The sequence below is a fragment of the Nerophis ophidion genome, linkage group LG19 (genome assembly GCF_033978795.1).
Source record: "Nerophis ophidion isolate RoL-2023_Sa linkage group LG19, RoL_Noph_v1.0, whole genome shotgun sequence".
Taxonomy (NCBI): domain Eukaryota; kingdom Metazoa; phylum Chordata; class Actinopteri; order Syngnathiformes; family Syngnathidae; genus Nerophis; species Nerophis ophidion.
The window spans coordinates 44,001,854-44,017,554 of NC_084629.1; the positions used below are offsets into that span (position 1 = coordinate 44,001,854).

Consider the following 15,701-nt stretch of genomic DNA (forward strand, 5'->3'; position numbering starts at 1 on the left):
AGAGACCTGGAAACTCATTTGGGCCGCTTGTACCCGTGATCTTATCCTTTCGGTCATGACCCAAAGCTCATGACCATAGGTGAGGATGGGAACGTAGATCGACCGGTAAATTGAGAGCTTTGCCTTCCGGCTCAGCTCCTTCTTCACCACAACGGATCGATACAACGTCCGCATTACTGAAGACGCCGCACCGATCCGCCTGTCGATCTCACGATCCACTCTTCCCCCACTCGTGAACAAGACTCCTAGGTACTTGAACTCCTCCACTTGGGGCAGGGTCTCCTCCCCAACCCGGAGATGGCATTCCACCCTTTTCCGGGCGAGAACCATGGACTCGGACTTGGAGGTGCTGATTCTCATTCCGGTCGCTTCACACTCGGCTGCGAACCGATCCAGTGAGAGCTGAAAAGCAGCTTCCATGAAATGCTAAGTAATTCACAAACAAGGATGGGGCGAGGGTCACAAATTCGTGAGCAAATAGTCAAACAGTTTTAGAACAACATTTCTCAACGAGCTATTGCAAGGAATTTAGGGATTTTACCATCTACGGTCCGTAAAATCATCAAAAGGTTGAGAGAATCTGGAGAAATCACTGCACGTAAGCGATGATATTATGGACCTTTGATCCCTCAGGCGGTACTGCATCAAAAACCGACATCAGTGTGTAAAAGTTATCACCACATGGGCTCAGGAACACTTCAGAAAACCACTTTTAGTAACTACAGTTGGTCGCTACATCTGTAAGTGCAAGTTAAAACTCTACTATAAAAAGCGAAAGCCATTTATCAACAACACCCAGGAACGCCGCCGGCTTCGCTGGGCCCGAGATCATCTAAGATGGACTGATCCAAAGTGGAAAAGTGTTCTGTGGTCTGACGAGTCCACATTTCAAATTATATTTGGAAACTGTGGACGTGGTGTCCTCCGGAACAAAGAAGAAAATATTCATCCGGATTGTTATAGGTGCAAAGTTCAAAAGCCAGCATCTGTGATGGTATGGTGGTGCATTAGTGCCCAAGGCATGGGTAACTTACACATCTGTGAAGGCACCATTAATGCTGAATGGTCCATACAGGTTTTGGAGCAACATATGTTGTCATCCAAGCAACGTTATCAAGGACGCCCCTGCTTATTTCAGCAAAACAATGTCAAGCCACGTGTTACAACAGCGTGGCTTCGTAGTAAAAGAGTGCGGGTACTTTCCTGGCCCGCCTGCAGTCCAGACCTGTCACCCATCGAAAATGTGTGGCGCATTATGAAGCGTAAAATACGACAACAAGACCCCGGACTGTTGAACAACTGAAGCTCTACATAAAACAAGAATGGGAAAGAATTCCACTTTCAAAGCTTCAACAATTAGTTTCCTCAGTTCCCAAACGTTTATTGAGTGTTGTTAAAAGAAAAGGTAATGTAACACAGTGGTGAACATGCCCTTTCCCAACTACTTTGGCAGGTGTTGCAGCCATGAAATTCTAAGTTAATTATTATTTGCAAAAAAAAAAAAGGTTTATGAGTTTGAACATCAAATATCTTGTCTTTGTAGTGCATTTAACTGAATATGGGTTCAAAATGATTTGCAAATTATTGTATTCTGTTTATATTTACATCTAACACAATTTCCCAACTCATATGGAAACGGGGTTTGTATTTCAAAACACTCTTAAGTTGGGGTACTCTTAAAGTTGAGATACCACTGTTTTTTGCAACAGAAATTATTATGATATTTAGCCATATTGTCTCATTTTTTAAAGGTTTCAATACATATAAATGATACGTAGAAAATAATTCTACAGACATATGCTGAGGAAAAGATATTCAAAAGATGATTCAGATTAGGAATCAGGAGGCATGCATATGACATCATTCTCAATGTGTGCTTTACCTTTGTTTTTCCGAGCTGCCACTCTTTCTTTGTGCCGTCAACATGTGCCAGCAGCTCCGAACAACTCTGCTTCTCATCTTCCGTGTGGACTTTATTTATCAGGATCATCTTGTATCTGCGTACAAGCCACAAACAGACTCGACACAATTTGACCGTGCAGGCGGCAACTTAAGACTCACAAGACTAGATGCACACCTGTTGAAGAAATCCTTAAAGGTGCGGCGAACTGGGAATCCAGCCTTGCGGATCTTGACGGTCTCCAACATTCCGGAGTATCTCAGCTGGTTCAAGACCACGTTTGGATCAAACTGGTTGGCTTTCTACGGAAAGCGATGGAAGAAAACGGCGTGATGTAAGGAGGACGTTTAGAGTAGACAGGGTTCGTACGGGTGCTTAAAAACCTTGAAAGTGCTTGGATTTTAATGTTGTGTTTTCAAGGTTTGAAATATTTCATAATTTTGGTTCGTACGGGTGCTTAAAAACCTTGAAAATACTTGGATTTTAATGTTGTATTTTCAAGGTTTGAAAAATGTTAGAATTTTGGTTTGTACGGGTGCTTAAAAACCTTGAAAGTGTTTGGATTTTAATGTTGTGTTTTCAAGGTTTGAAATTTTTTATAATTTTGGTTCATACGGGTGCTTAAAAACCTTGAAAGTGCTTGGATTTTAATGTTGTGTTTTCAAGGTTCGAAAAATGTTATAATTTTGGTTCGTACGGGTGCTTAAAAACCTTGAAAATGCTTAAATTTTAATGTTGTGTTTTCAAGGTTCGAAAAATGTTATAATTTTGGTTCGTACGGGTGCTTAAAACCTTGAAAATGCTTGGATTTTAATGTTGTGTTTTCAAGGTTTGAAAAATGTTAGAATTTTGGTTCGTACGGGTGCTTAAAAACCTTGAAAATGCTTGGATTTTAATGTTGTGTTTTCAAGGTTTGAAAATTTTTATAATTTTTGTTCGTACGGGTGCTTAAAAACCTTGAAAATGCTTGGATTTTAATGTTGTGTTTTCAAGGTTTGAAAAATGTTAGAATTTTGGTTCGTACGGGTGCTTAAAAACCTTGAAAATCCTTGGATTTTAATGTTGTGTTTTCAAGGTTTGAACATTTTTATAATTTTTGTTCGTACGGGTGCTTAAAAACCTTGAAAATGCTTGGATTTTAATGTTGTGTTTTCAAGGTTTGAAATATTTTATAATTTTGGTTCGTACGGGTGCTTAAAAACTTTGAAAATGCTTGGATTTTAATGCTGTGTTTTCAAGGTTTGAAAAATGTTGGAATTTTGGTTCGTACGGGTGCTTAAAAACCTTGGAAATGCTTGGATTTTAATGTTGTGTTTTCAATGTTTGAAAATTTGTATAATTTTTGTTTGTACGGGTGCTTAAAAACCTTGAAAATGCTTGGATTTTAATGTTGTGTTTTCAAGGTTTGAAATATTTTATAATTTTGGTTCGTACGGGTGCTTAAAAACCTTGAAAATGCTTGGATTTTAATGCTGTGTTTTCAAGGTTTGAAAAATGTTGGAATTTTGGTTTGTACGGGTGCTTAAAAACCTTGAAAATGCTTGGATTTTAATGTTGTGTTTTCAAGGTTTGAAAAATGTTATAATTTTGGTTCGTACGGGTGCTTAAAAACCTTGGAAATGCTTAGATTTTAATGTTGTGTTTTCAAGGTTCGAAAAATGTTATAATTTTGGTTCGTACGGGTGCTTAAAACCTTGGAAATGCTTGGATTTTAATGTTGTGTTTTCAAGGTTTGAAAAATGTTATAATTTTGGTTCGTACGGGTGCTTAAAAACCTTGGAAATGCTTAAATTTTAATGTTGTGTTTTCAAGGTTCGAAAAATGTTGGAATTTTGGTTCGTACGGGTGCTTAAAAACCTTGAAAATACTTGGATTTTAATGTTGTGTTTTCAATGTTTGAAAAAATTGGGAATTTTGATTCGTACGGGTGATTAAAAACCTTGAAAATGCTTGGATTTTAATGTTGTGTTTTCAAGGTTTGAAAAATTTTATAATTTTGGCTCATACGGGTGCTTAAAAACCTTGAAAGTGCTTAGATTTTAATGTTGTGTTTTCAAGGTTTGAAAAATGTTGGAAGTTTGGTTCGTACGGGTGCTTAAAACCTTGAAAATCCTTGGATTTTAATGTTGTATTTTCAAGGTTTGAAAAATGTTAGAATTTTGGTTTGTAAGGGTGCTTAAAAACCTTGAAAGTGCTTGGATTTTAATGTTGTGTTTCCAAGGTTTGAAAATGTTTATAATTTTGGTTCGTACGGGTGCTTAAAACCTTGAAAATCCTTGGATTTTAATGTTGTGTTTTCAAGGTTTGAAAAATGTTAGAATTTTGGTTTGTACGGGTGCTTAAAAACCTTGAAAGTGTTTGGATTTTAATGTTGTGTTTTCAAGGTTTGAAAAATGTTAGAATTTTGGTTCGTATGGGTGCTTAAAAACCTTTAATATGCTTGGATTATAATGTTGTGTTTTCAATGTTTGAAAAATTTTGGAATTTTGGTTCGTACGGGTGCTTAAAAACCTTGAAAATCCTTGGATTTTAATGTTGTGTTTTCAAGGTTTGAAAATTTTTATAATTTTGGTTCGTAGGGGTGCTTAAAAACCTTGGAAATGCTTAAATTTTAATGTTGTATTTTCAAAGTTCGAAAAATGTTGGAATTTTGGTTCGTACGGGTGCTTAAATCCATGAAAATACTTGGATTTTAATGTTGTGTTTTCAAGGTTTGAAAAAGTTTATAATATTGGTTCGTACGGGTGCTTAAAAACCTTGAAAGTGCTTTGATTTTAATGTTGTGTTTTCAAGGTTTGAAAAATGTTATAATTTTGGTTCGTACGGGTGCTTAAAAACCTTGGAAATGCTTAGATTTTAATGTTGTGTTTTCAAGGTTCGAAAAATGTTAAAATTTTGGTTCGTACGGGTGCTTAAAACCTTGGAAATGCTTGGATTTTAATGTTGTGTTTTCAAGGTTTGAAAATTTTTATAATTTTGGTTCGTAGGGGTGCTTAAAAACCTTGAAAGTGCTTGGATTTTAATGTTGTGTTTTCAAGGTTTGAAAAATGTTAGAATTTTGGTTTGTACGGGTGCTTAAAAACCTTGAAAATCCTTGGATTTTAATGTTGTATTTTCAAGGTTTGAAAAATGTTAGAATTTTGGTTTGTCGGGTGCTTAAAAACCTTGAAAGTGTTTGGATTTTAATGTTGTGTTTTCAAAGTTTGAAATTTTTTATAATTTTTGTTCGTACGGGTGCTTAAAAACCTTGAAAATGCTTGGATTTTAATGTTGTGTTTTCAAGGTTTGAAAATGTTTATAATTTTGGTTCATACGGGTGCTTAAAAACCTTGAAAGTGCTTGGATTTTAATGTTGTGTTTTCAAGGTTCGAAAAATGTTATAATTTTGGTTCGTACGGGTGCTTAAAAACCTTGAAAATGCTTAAATTTTAATGTTGTGTTTTCAAGGTTCGAAAAATGTTATAATTTTGGTTCGTACGGGTGCTTAAAACCTTGAAAATGCTTGGATTTTAATGTTGTGTTTTCAAGGTTTGAAAAATGTTAGAATTTTGGTTCGTACGGGTGCTTAAAAACCTTGAAAATGCTTGGATTTTAATGTTGTGTTTTCAAGGTTTGAAAAATGTTATAATTTTGGTTCGTACGGGTGCTTAAAAACCTTGGAAATGCTTAAATTTTAATGTTGTGTTTTCAAGGTTCGAAAAATGTTGGAATTTTGGTTCGTATGGGTGCTTAAAAACCTTGAAAATACTTGGATTTTAATGTTGTGTTTTCAATGTTTGAAAAAATTTGGAATTTTGATTCGTACGGGTGATTAAAAACCTTGAAAATGCTTGGATTTTAATGTTGTTTTCAAGGTTTGAAACATTTTATAATTTTGGCTCATACGGGTGCTTAAAAACCTTGAAAGTGCTTGGATTTTAATGTTGTGTTTTCAAGGTTTGAAAAATGTTGGAATTTTGGTTCGTACGGGTGCTTAAAAACCTTGAAAATACTTGGATTTTAATGTTGTGTTTTCAAGGTTTGAAAAATGTTATAATTTTGGTTCGTACAGGTGCTTAAAAACCTTGGAAATGCTTAAATTTTAATGTTGTATTTTCAAAGTTCGAAAAATGTTGGAATTTTGGTTCGTACGGGTGCTTAAAAACCTTGAAAATACTTGGATTTTAATGTTGTGTTTTCAAGGTTTGAAAAAGTTTATAATATTGGTTCGTACGGGTGCCTAAAAACCTTGAAAGTGCTTTGATTTTAATGTTGTGTTTTCAAGGTTTGAAAAATGTTATAATTTTGGTTCGTACGGGTGCTTAAAAACCTTGGAAATGCTTAGATTTTAATGTTGTGTTTTCAAGGTTCGAAAAATGTTATAATTTTGGTTCGTACGGGTGCTTAAAACCTTGGAAATGCTTGGATTTTAATGTTGTGTTTTCAAGGTTTGAAAAATGTTATAATTTTGGTTCGTGCGGGTGCTTAAAAACCTTGGAAATGCTTAAATTTTAATGTTGTGTTTTCAAGGTTCGAAAAATGTTGGAATTTTGGTTCGTACGGGTGCTTAAAAACCTTGAAAATACTTGGATTTTAATGTTGTGTTTTCAATGTTTGAAAAAATTGGGAATTTTGATTCGTACGGGTGATTAAAAACCTTGAAAATGCTTGGATTTTAATGTTGTGTTTTCAAGGTTTGAAAAATTTTATAATTTTGGCTCATACGGGTGCTTAAAAACCTTGAAAGTGCTTAGATTTTAATGTTGTGTTTTCAAGGTTTGAAAAATGTTGGAAGTTTGGTTCGTACGGGTGCTTAAAACCTTGAAAATCCTTGGATTTTAATGTTGTATTTTCAAGGTTTGAAAAATGTTAGAATTTTGGTTTGTAAGGGTGCTTAAAAACCTTGAAAGTGCTTGGATTTTAATGTTGTGTTTCCAAGGTTTGAAAATGTTTATAATTTTGGTTCGTACGGGTGCTTAAAACCTTGAAAATCCTTGGATTTTAATGTTGTGTTTTCAAGGTTTGAAAAATGTTAGAATTTTGGTTTGTACGGGTGCTTAAAAACCTTGAAAGTGTTTGGATTTTAATGTTGTGTTTTCAAGGTTTGAAAAATGTTGGAATTTTGGTTCGTACGGGTGCTTAAAAACCTTGAAAATGCTTGGATTTTAATGTTGTGTTTTCAAGGTTTGAAAAATGTTAGAATTTTGGTTTGTACGGGTGCTTAAAAACCTTGAAAGTGTTTGGATTTAAATGTTGTGTTTCCAACGTTTGAAAATGTTTATAATTTTGGTTCGTACGGGTGCTTAAAACCTTGAAAATCCTTGGATTTTAATGTTGTATTTTCAAGGTTTGAAAAATGTTAGAATTTTGGTTTGTACGGGTGCTTAAAAACCTTGAAAGTGTTTGGATTTTAATGTTGTGTTTTCAAGGTTTGAAAAATGTTGGAATTTTGGTTCGTATGGGTGCTTAAAAACCTTGAATATGCTTGGATTATAATGTTGTGTTTTCAAGGTTTGAAAAATGTTGGAATTTTGGTTCGTACGGGTGCTTAAAAACCTTGAAAATGATTGGATTTTAATGTTGTGTTTTCAAGGTTTGAAATATTTTATAATTTTGGTTCATACGGGTTCTTAAAACCTTGAAAATGCTTGGATTTTAATGTTGTGTTTTCAAGGTTTGAAAAATGTTATAATTTTGGTTCGTACTGGTGCTTAAAACCTTGAAAATGCTTGGATTTTAATTTTGTGTTTTCAAGGTTTGAAAAATGTTGGAATTTTGGTTAATACGGGTGCTTAAAAACCTTGAAAATACTTGGATTTTAATGTTGTGTTTTCAATGTTTGAAAAATTTTGGAATTTTTGTTGGTACGGGTGATTAAAAACCTTGAAAATGCTTGGTTTTTAATGTTGTGTTTTCAAGGTTTGAAAAATTTTGGAATTTTGGTTTGTACGGGTGCTTAAAAACCTTGAAAAATGCTTGGATTTTAATCTTGTGTTTTCAAGGTTCGAAAAATGTTATAATTTTGGTTTGTACGGGTTCTTAAAACCTTGAAAATCCTTGGATTTTAATGTTGTGTTTTCAAAGGTTTGAAAAATGTTTGAATTTTGGTTTGTATGGGTGCTTAAAAACCTTGAAAATGATTGGATTTTAATGTTTTGTTTTCAAGGTTTGAAATTTTTTATAATTTTGGTTCGTACGGGTGCTTAAAAACCTTGAAAATGCTTGGATTTTAATGTTGTGTTTTCAAGGTTTGAAAAATGTTATAATTTTGGTTCGTACCGGTGCTTAAAAACCTTGAAAATGCTTGGATTTTTAATGTTGTGTTTTCAAGGTTTAAAAATTTGGAATTTGGGTGAAGCGCTTGTAAATGCTGGGAAATGTTTGTCATATTTCTCGACACTGCGATGAGGTGGCGACTTGTCCAGGATGTACGCCGCCTTCCGCCCGATTGTAGCTTAGATAGGCATCAGTGACCGCAAAAGGGAATAAATAAGCGGTAGAAAATTGATGGATGGATATTTCTCGACAGTCTGACTCAATACATTGCAAAAAGTCAGTGTTCGAAAACAAAGAAATAAAGAAATACAAAAAATAGGGGTATTTTATTAGAACTAAGCAAAATGATCTGCCGAAAGAACAAGAAAATTTGGCTAATTTCACCTATTTGGGTTAAAAATATATTTTGCAAACCAGTAATTATAGTCTGCAAATGATGTGTTAAATGTCGGTGCTGTCTAGAGTTAGGCAGAGTAACTGTGTAACAGTCTTCGAAGTAAGTAAGAGTTGCCACAACAATAACCTTGAAAGTTAACTGAACTCAAAAATGCTTTGCAGGTTGATTTTAAGGTTTTACTACTTACGTATAAAATACTACACGGTCTAGCTCCATCCTATCTTGCCGATTGTATTGTACCATATGTCCCGGCAAGAAATCTGCGTTCAAAGGACTCCGGCTTATTAGTGATTCCTAGAGCCCCAAAAAAAGTCTGCGGGCTATAGAGCGTTTTCCGTTCGGGCTCCAGTACTCTGGAATGCCCTCCCGGTAACAGTTCGAGATGCTACCTCAGTAGAAGCATTTAAGTCTCACCTTAAAACTCATCTGTATACTCTAGCCTTTAAATAGACCTCCTTTTTAGACCAGTTGATCTGCCACTCCTTTTCTTTTTTCTCCTATGTCCCCCCCTCCCTTGTGGAGGGGGTCCGGTCCGATGGCCATGGATGAAGTACTGGCTGTCCAGAGTCGAGACCCAGGATGGACCGCTCGTCGGGACCCAGGATGGACCGCTCGCCTGTGTATCGGTTGGGGACATCTCTACGCTGCTGATCCGCCTCCGCTTGGGATGGTTTCCTGTGGACGGGACTCTCGCTGCTGTCTTGGATCCGCTTCGAACTGAACTCTCGCGGCTGTGTTGGAGCCACTATGGATTGAACTTTCACAGTATCATGTTAGACCCGCTCGACATCCATTGCTTTCGGTCCCCTAGAGGGGGGTGGGGTGTTGCCCACATCTGAGGTCCTCTCCAAAGTTTCTCATAGTCAGCATTGTCACTGGCGTCCCACTGGATGTGAATTCTCCCTGCCCACTGGGTGTGAGTTTTCCTTGCCCTTTTGTGAGTTCTTCCGAGGATGTCGTAGTCGTAATGGTTTGTGCAGCCCTTTGAGACATTTGTGATTTGGGGCTATATAAATAAACATTGATTGATTGATTCAGTTTTTTGTTTGTTTTCAAACAATGTAGCTTCTGCCGTCGGCTGCCGCCCAGCTCACATATCGCCCGACCTCTGTGGCCCCTGCTATGGGTGGTGAGCCCGTTGGAGGGGGGACCCACGTTGCCTCTTCAGGCTGTGCCCGGCCGGGCCCCATGGGAACAACTACATTCCCATCCTCACCTATGGTCATGAGCTTTGGGTTATGACCGAAAGGATAAGATCACGGCCGATTAGACTTTCCTCCGCCAGGTGTTGGGTCTCTCCCTTAGAGATAGGGTGAGAAGCTCTGCCATCCGGGAGGAACTCAAAGTAAAGCCGCTGCTCCTCCACATCGAGAGGAGCCAGATGAGGTGGTTCGGGCATCTGGTCAGGATGCCACCCGAACGCCTCCCTAGGGAGGTGTTTAGGGCACGTCCAACCGGTAGGAGGCCACGGGGAAGACCCAGGACACGTTGGGAAGACTATGTCTCCAGGCTGGCCTGGGAACGCCTAGGGATCCCCCGGGAAGAACTGGACGAAGCGACTGGGGAGAGGGAAGTCTGGGCTTCCCTGCTTAGGCTGCTGCCCCCGCGACCCGACCTCGGATCAGTGGAAGAAGATGGATGGATGGGACGGAGATGGTGAAAGCCAGCAAAGTCAAGAATAATGTTTTATTTTGAATGTATTTGTCTTGGAAGAATGCAGAATAAATCGGTCTGGCATAGCTATTGTGCCCAAGTGGAACCAAGAGCTACTTCTTGGGTACTGATTAATGCGAAGGGCTACCAGTTTGATACACACTTAAATAAATTGCCAGAAATAGCCAATTTGCTCAATTTACCTTTAATAAATAAATCTATATATATAAGAAAATGGGTATTTCTGTCTGTCATTCCGTCGTACATTTTTTTCCTTTTACGGAAGGTTTTTTGTAGAGAATAAATGATGAAAAAAACACCTAACTGAACGGTTTAAAAGAGGAAAAAACACGAAAAAAATGAAAATTGTATTTTGAAACATAGTTTATCTTCAATTTCGACTCTTTAAAATTCAAAATTCAAGCGAAAAAAATGAAGAGAAAAACTAGCTGATTCGAATGTTTTTGAAAAAAAAAAAAAAATGTATGGAACATCATTAGTAATTTTTCCTGATTAAGATTAATTTTAGAATTTTGATGACATGTTTTAAATAGGTTAAAATCCAATCTGCACTTTGTTAGAATATATAACAAATTGGACCAAGCTATATTTCTAACAAAGACAAATCATTATTTCTTCTAGATTTTTCAGAACCAAAATTTTAAAAGGAATTCAAAAGACTTTGAAATAAGATTTAAATTTTCTAGATTTGCCAGAATATATTTTTTTTCATTTTAATCATAATAAGTTTGAAGAAATATTTCACAAATATTCTTTGTCGAAAAAACAGAAGCTAAAATGAAGAATTAAATTAAAATGCATTTATTATTCTTTACAATAAAAAAAATAAATGTACTTGAACATTGATTTAAATTGTCAGGAAAGAAGAGGAGGGAATTTAAAAGATAAAAAGGTATATGTGTTTAAAAATCCTAAAATCATTTCTAAGGTTGTATCTTTTCTCTAAAATTGTCTTTCTGAAAGTTATAAGAAGCAAAGTAAAAAAATAAATGAATTTATTTCAACAAGTGAAGACCAAGTCTTTAAAATATTTTCTTGGATTTTCAAATTCTATTTGAGTTTTGTCTCTCTTAGAATTAAAAATGTCGAGCAAAGCGAGACCAGCTTGCTAGTAAATAAATAAAATTAAAAAAATAGAGGCAGCTCACTGGTAAGTGCTGCTATTTGAGCTATTTTTAGAACAGGCCAGCGGGCGACTCATCTGGTCCTTACGGGCTACCTGGTGACCGCTGTAAATGTAGGGAGACATTTTTTTTTCAAAACCCAATCGTAAATGTCATATAAAAAAGCCACTTGGCGATTGCATAAGAAATCGGGGGTGGGGGGGCTCCTAGCGGACCATCCCTAAAGCACTGGCAGCTCACGCTCTCTCCCACACACAATAAAGACTTTGCTTGAGCCAATAATCAGACAACTGGATAACCTTCCTAGTTTTAACGTTTTTATAGCCATGTGGGCGGAGGGGGGGGGGGATGATGAATAAATAAACCGCCTGCTCACTCTGCTGCGGCCGCTGTGGTTTTATTTTGGCATTCCACCGATGCATCCAGATCAGCTGGAGTGACCTCTGACCCCTCCCCCTGTAAAAGGGCTAGAGCGGCTGGAATGTTCTAGTACGCGGCCCAGGAGTACAAAGGAGTCCTTGCACGGAGCCAGGGGGAACGGCGCGTGTTTATTAGGGTTGAAAATGTGCACCAAAAGCAACACTATTTTTTTTCTTAATGCTGTAGTACGAGTATTTAGTGGTACGCTGCAAAAAGTCAGTGTTCAAAAAGAAGAAAAAACAAACAAAAAAGGGGGGTATTTTATTTGAACTAAGCAAAAATGATCTGCCAATAGAACAAGAAAATTTGGCTTGTCGAGACTTTCCAAAACAAGTCAAATTAGCGAACTTCAATGAACCCAAAATTACCTTAAAGGCCTACTGAAAGCCACTACTAGCGACCACGCAGTCTGATCGTTTATATATCAATGAATGAATGAATGAATGAATGGTTTATTTTGAGCCATGCAAACAAAACAAGCGAATGACATAAAATACAAAAGAAATATATATATACATTATTTTTACACCTACATTGAAAACATTACATGTGACTAATCTTTTGTAGATGTCAAGATTGGCTCAAAAGGGAGTGGGAAGAAGTAAACTTATTAGGTCCCACCCCTATACATATACAATATATATATACAATATATAATACAATAATATATATAATATCATTCAATTCAGTGGTTGCTGCTATATATTGTCTATATAAAATACATTCAAATTCACACACACTTACATATATACATATGTACACACACATATGTACACAACACACACATATATACACACACACACATATATACAATTTATATATATATATACATAAATATATATATATATATACACATACATACACATAATCACATACATACAAACATGCATATACCCAAAATACACACACACACACACACACACACACACACACACACACACACACACACACACACACACCTAATATAAATACTATAAATATAATAGTGTATATAATATACACTTTTTTCTAATTATCAATGATGAAATATTAACATTGCAACACATGCCAATACGGCCGGTTTAGTTTACTAAATTGCAATTTAAAATTTCCCGCGGAGTTTCTTGTTGAAAATGTCGCGGAATGATGACACGTGCGCACCACAAAGTCGTCTCTTTTCATCGCGTAATTACACGGTATTTTGGACATCTGTAATGCTGAATCTTTTGCAATTTGTTCACTTAATAATGGAGACGTCAAAGAAGAATGCCGTTGGTGGAAAGCGGTGGATTGCAGCTGCCTTTAGCAACCGAAACACTTTGTTTGTTGTGAAGCTTTAACACAGAGCGGTCAAGCGAACATGTTTCTCTACGTCAACCAGCAAGTTTTTTTGGATGGGAAAATTGTGATATTAAGTCGGCTCTTACCGGGGACTTCGGTGGATTATGGGACTTGGTAGAGTGGCCGTGCCGGCAACTTGAGGGTTGCAGGTTCCGATTCCCGCTTCCACCATCCTAGTCACTGCCGTTGTGTCCTTGGGCAAGACACTTTACACCCAACTGCTCCCAGTGCCGCCCACACTGGTTTAAATGTAACTTAGATATTGGGTTTCACTATGTAAAGCGCTTTGAGTCACTAGAGAAAAGCGCTATATAAATATAATTCACTCCTGTAGCTGTCCAAAAGGCAGCTGTTATTTTGGCTCCTTCATTGACTTCTCTCAGAGACACTGGCGGTCACCGCAGCCCTACGACTTTCAGGTATGACGTTATAATCTCACTAAAACACTATTAACACAATAAGCAGATAAAGGATTTTCCAGAATTATCTTAGTAAATGTGTCTAATTACATCTGAAACGCTACCACTGCCACCGCCCGAAGCATCCATTTTCTACCGCTGATTCCCTTTCGGGTCGAGGGGGGCGCTGGCGCCTATCTCAGCTACAATCGGGCGGAAGGCAGTGTACACCCTGGACAAGTCGCCACCTCATCGCAGGGCCAACACAGATAGACAGACAACATTCACACTCACATTCACACACTAGGGCCAATTTAGTGTTGCCAATCAACCTATCCCCAGGTGCATGTCTTTGGAGGTGGGAGGAAGCCGGAGTACCCGGAGGGAACCCACGCATTCACGGGGAGAACATGCAAAATCCACACAGAAAGATCCCGAGCCTGGATTTGAACCCAGGACTGTAGGACCTTCGTATTGTGAGGCAGACGCACTAACCCCTCTGCCACCGTGAAGCCCTGATCACTAAAATACTATTAACACAATAAGCAGATAAAGGATTTTCCAGAATTATCTTAGTAAATGTGTCTAATTACATCTGAAACGCTACCACTGCCCGGAGCAGTCGCTTTTTTTTTTTTTTTTAGTGCCTCACTCTAACTTTCCTCATCCACGAATCTTTCATCCTCGCTCAAATTAATGGGGAAATCGTCGCTTCCTCGGTCCGAATCGCTCTCGCTCCTGGTGGCTATGATTGTAAACAATGTTCAGATGTGAGGAGCTCTACAACCCGTGACATCACGCGCATGTTGTGTGCTACTTCCGGTACAGGCAAGGCTTTTTTATAAGCGACCAAAAGTTGCGAACTTTATCGTGGATGTTCTCTACTAAATCCTTTCAGCAAAAATATGGCAATATCGCGAAATGATCAAGTATGACACATAGAATGGACCTGCTATCCCCGTTTAAATAAGAAAATCTCATTTCAGTAGGCCTTTAACTGTCAGTTTATTGTACTGTACTACTATATGAGCACATATTTTCTATTGTTTCATTGGAAAAAAAAACAGCAAAGTCCATTTGGCTGTCATCTGTTTTAATTATGAGACACCATTGTGTCAAAATCATGATTTTTTTTTCCATGTTTGAAATAAGAAATGATTACTTAAAAAAAGTAGAAAGATGTAGGTGGGAAGCAGTGTATTGCGGCTGCCTTTAGCCACACAAACACACGGTGTTTCCTTGTTTAAAATTCCCGAAGGTGAAGCTTTACTATGGAACAGAGCGGTCAAGCGAACATGGTTCCCAACCACATGTCAACCAGCAGGTTTCGGGGAGAAAATTGCGCTAATAAGTCGGCTCTTACCAGAGACATGAGCGGAGCTTGCGTCCTCCTGCAGCTGCGGACTATTACCTCCTCCCACCGAAGGCACTGGCGGTCACCACACCCGTGGCCACGCCCCTCCGACATTGAGGTTTCATTTAATCTCACTAAAACACTAGTAACACAATAAGCAGATAAGGGATTTTCCAGAATTATCCTAGTAAATGTGTCTAATAACATCTGAATCGCTCTCACTGCCCTCGCCTTTTTTTTCTAGTCCTTCATTCTCACTATCCTCATCCAAATTAATGGGGAAATTGTCGCTTTCTCGGTCCGAATGGCTCTAGCTGCTGGTGGCTATGATTGTAAACAATGTGAGGAGCCCTACAACCCGTGACATCATGCGCACATCGTCTGCTACTTCCGGTACAGGCAAGGCTTTTTTATTAGCGACCAAAAGTTGCGAACTTTATCGTCGATGTTCTTTATTAAATCCTTTCAGTAAAAATATGGCAATATCGCGAAATGATCAAGTATGACACATAGAATGGACCTGCTATCCCCGTTTAAATAAGAAAATCTCATTTCAGTAGGTCTTTTACTGTCAGTTTACTGTACTGTACTACTATATGAGCACACATTTTCTATTGTTTCATTTGAAAAAAAAACATCAAAGTCCATTTGGCTGTCATCTGTTTTAATTATGAGACACCATTGTGTCAAAATCATGATTTTTTTTCCCATGTTTGAAATAAGAAATTATTACTTAAAAAAGTGTTGAGTGTTGATGACACAGATTTGCAACAATTGATATTCTAGTTTCCAGCATGTTTTACTCAATATAGGTCGTAAAATCTCAGCAACAAGTTGTAGTATCTTACTGAGATCATTT

The 15,701-nt window shown here is 37.4% G+C and overlaps 1 protein-coding gene across 1 annotated transcript in view; it reads right to left on the bottom strand.

Annotated features, from left to right (window-relative positions):
• myo10l3 (myosin X, like 3) overlaps nt 1-15,701 on the bottom strand; it is a 289,395-nt gene that overhangs the window by 100,907 nt on the left and 172,787 nt on the right. Inside the window, exons 20-21 of the mRNA XM_061880088.1 lie at nt 2,078-2,202; nt 1,883-1,997 (exon numbers count right to left, since the gene is read on the bottom strand). Coding sequence (XP_061736072.1) covers nt 1,883-1,997; nt 2,078-2,202 — 240 coding nt within the window. The remainder of the gene's footprint in view (nt 1-1,882; nt 1,998-2,077; nt 2,203-15,701) is intronic.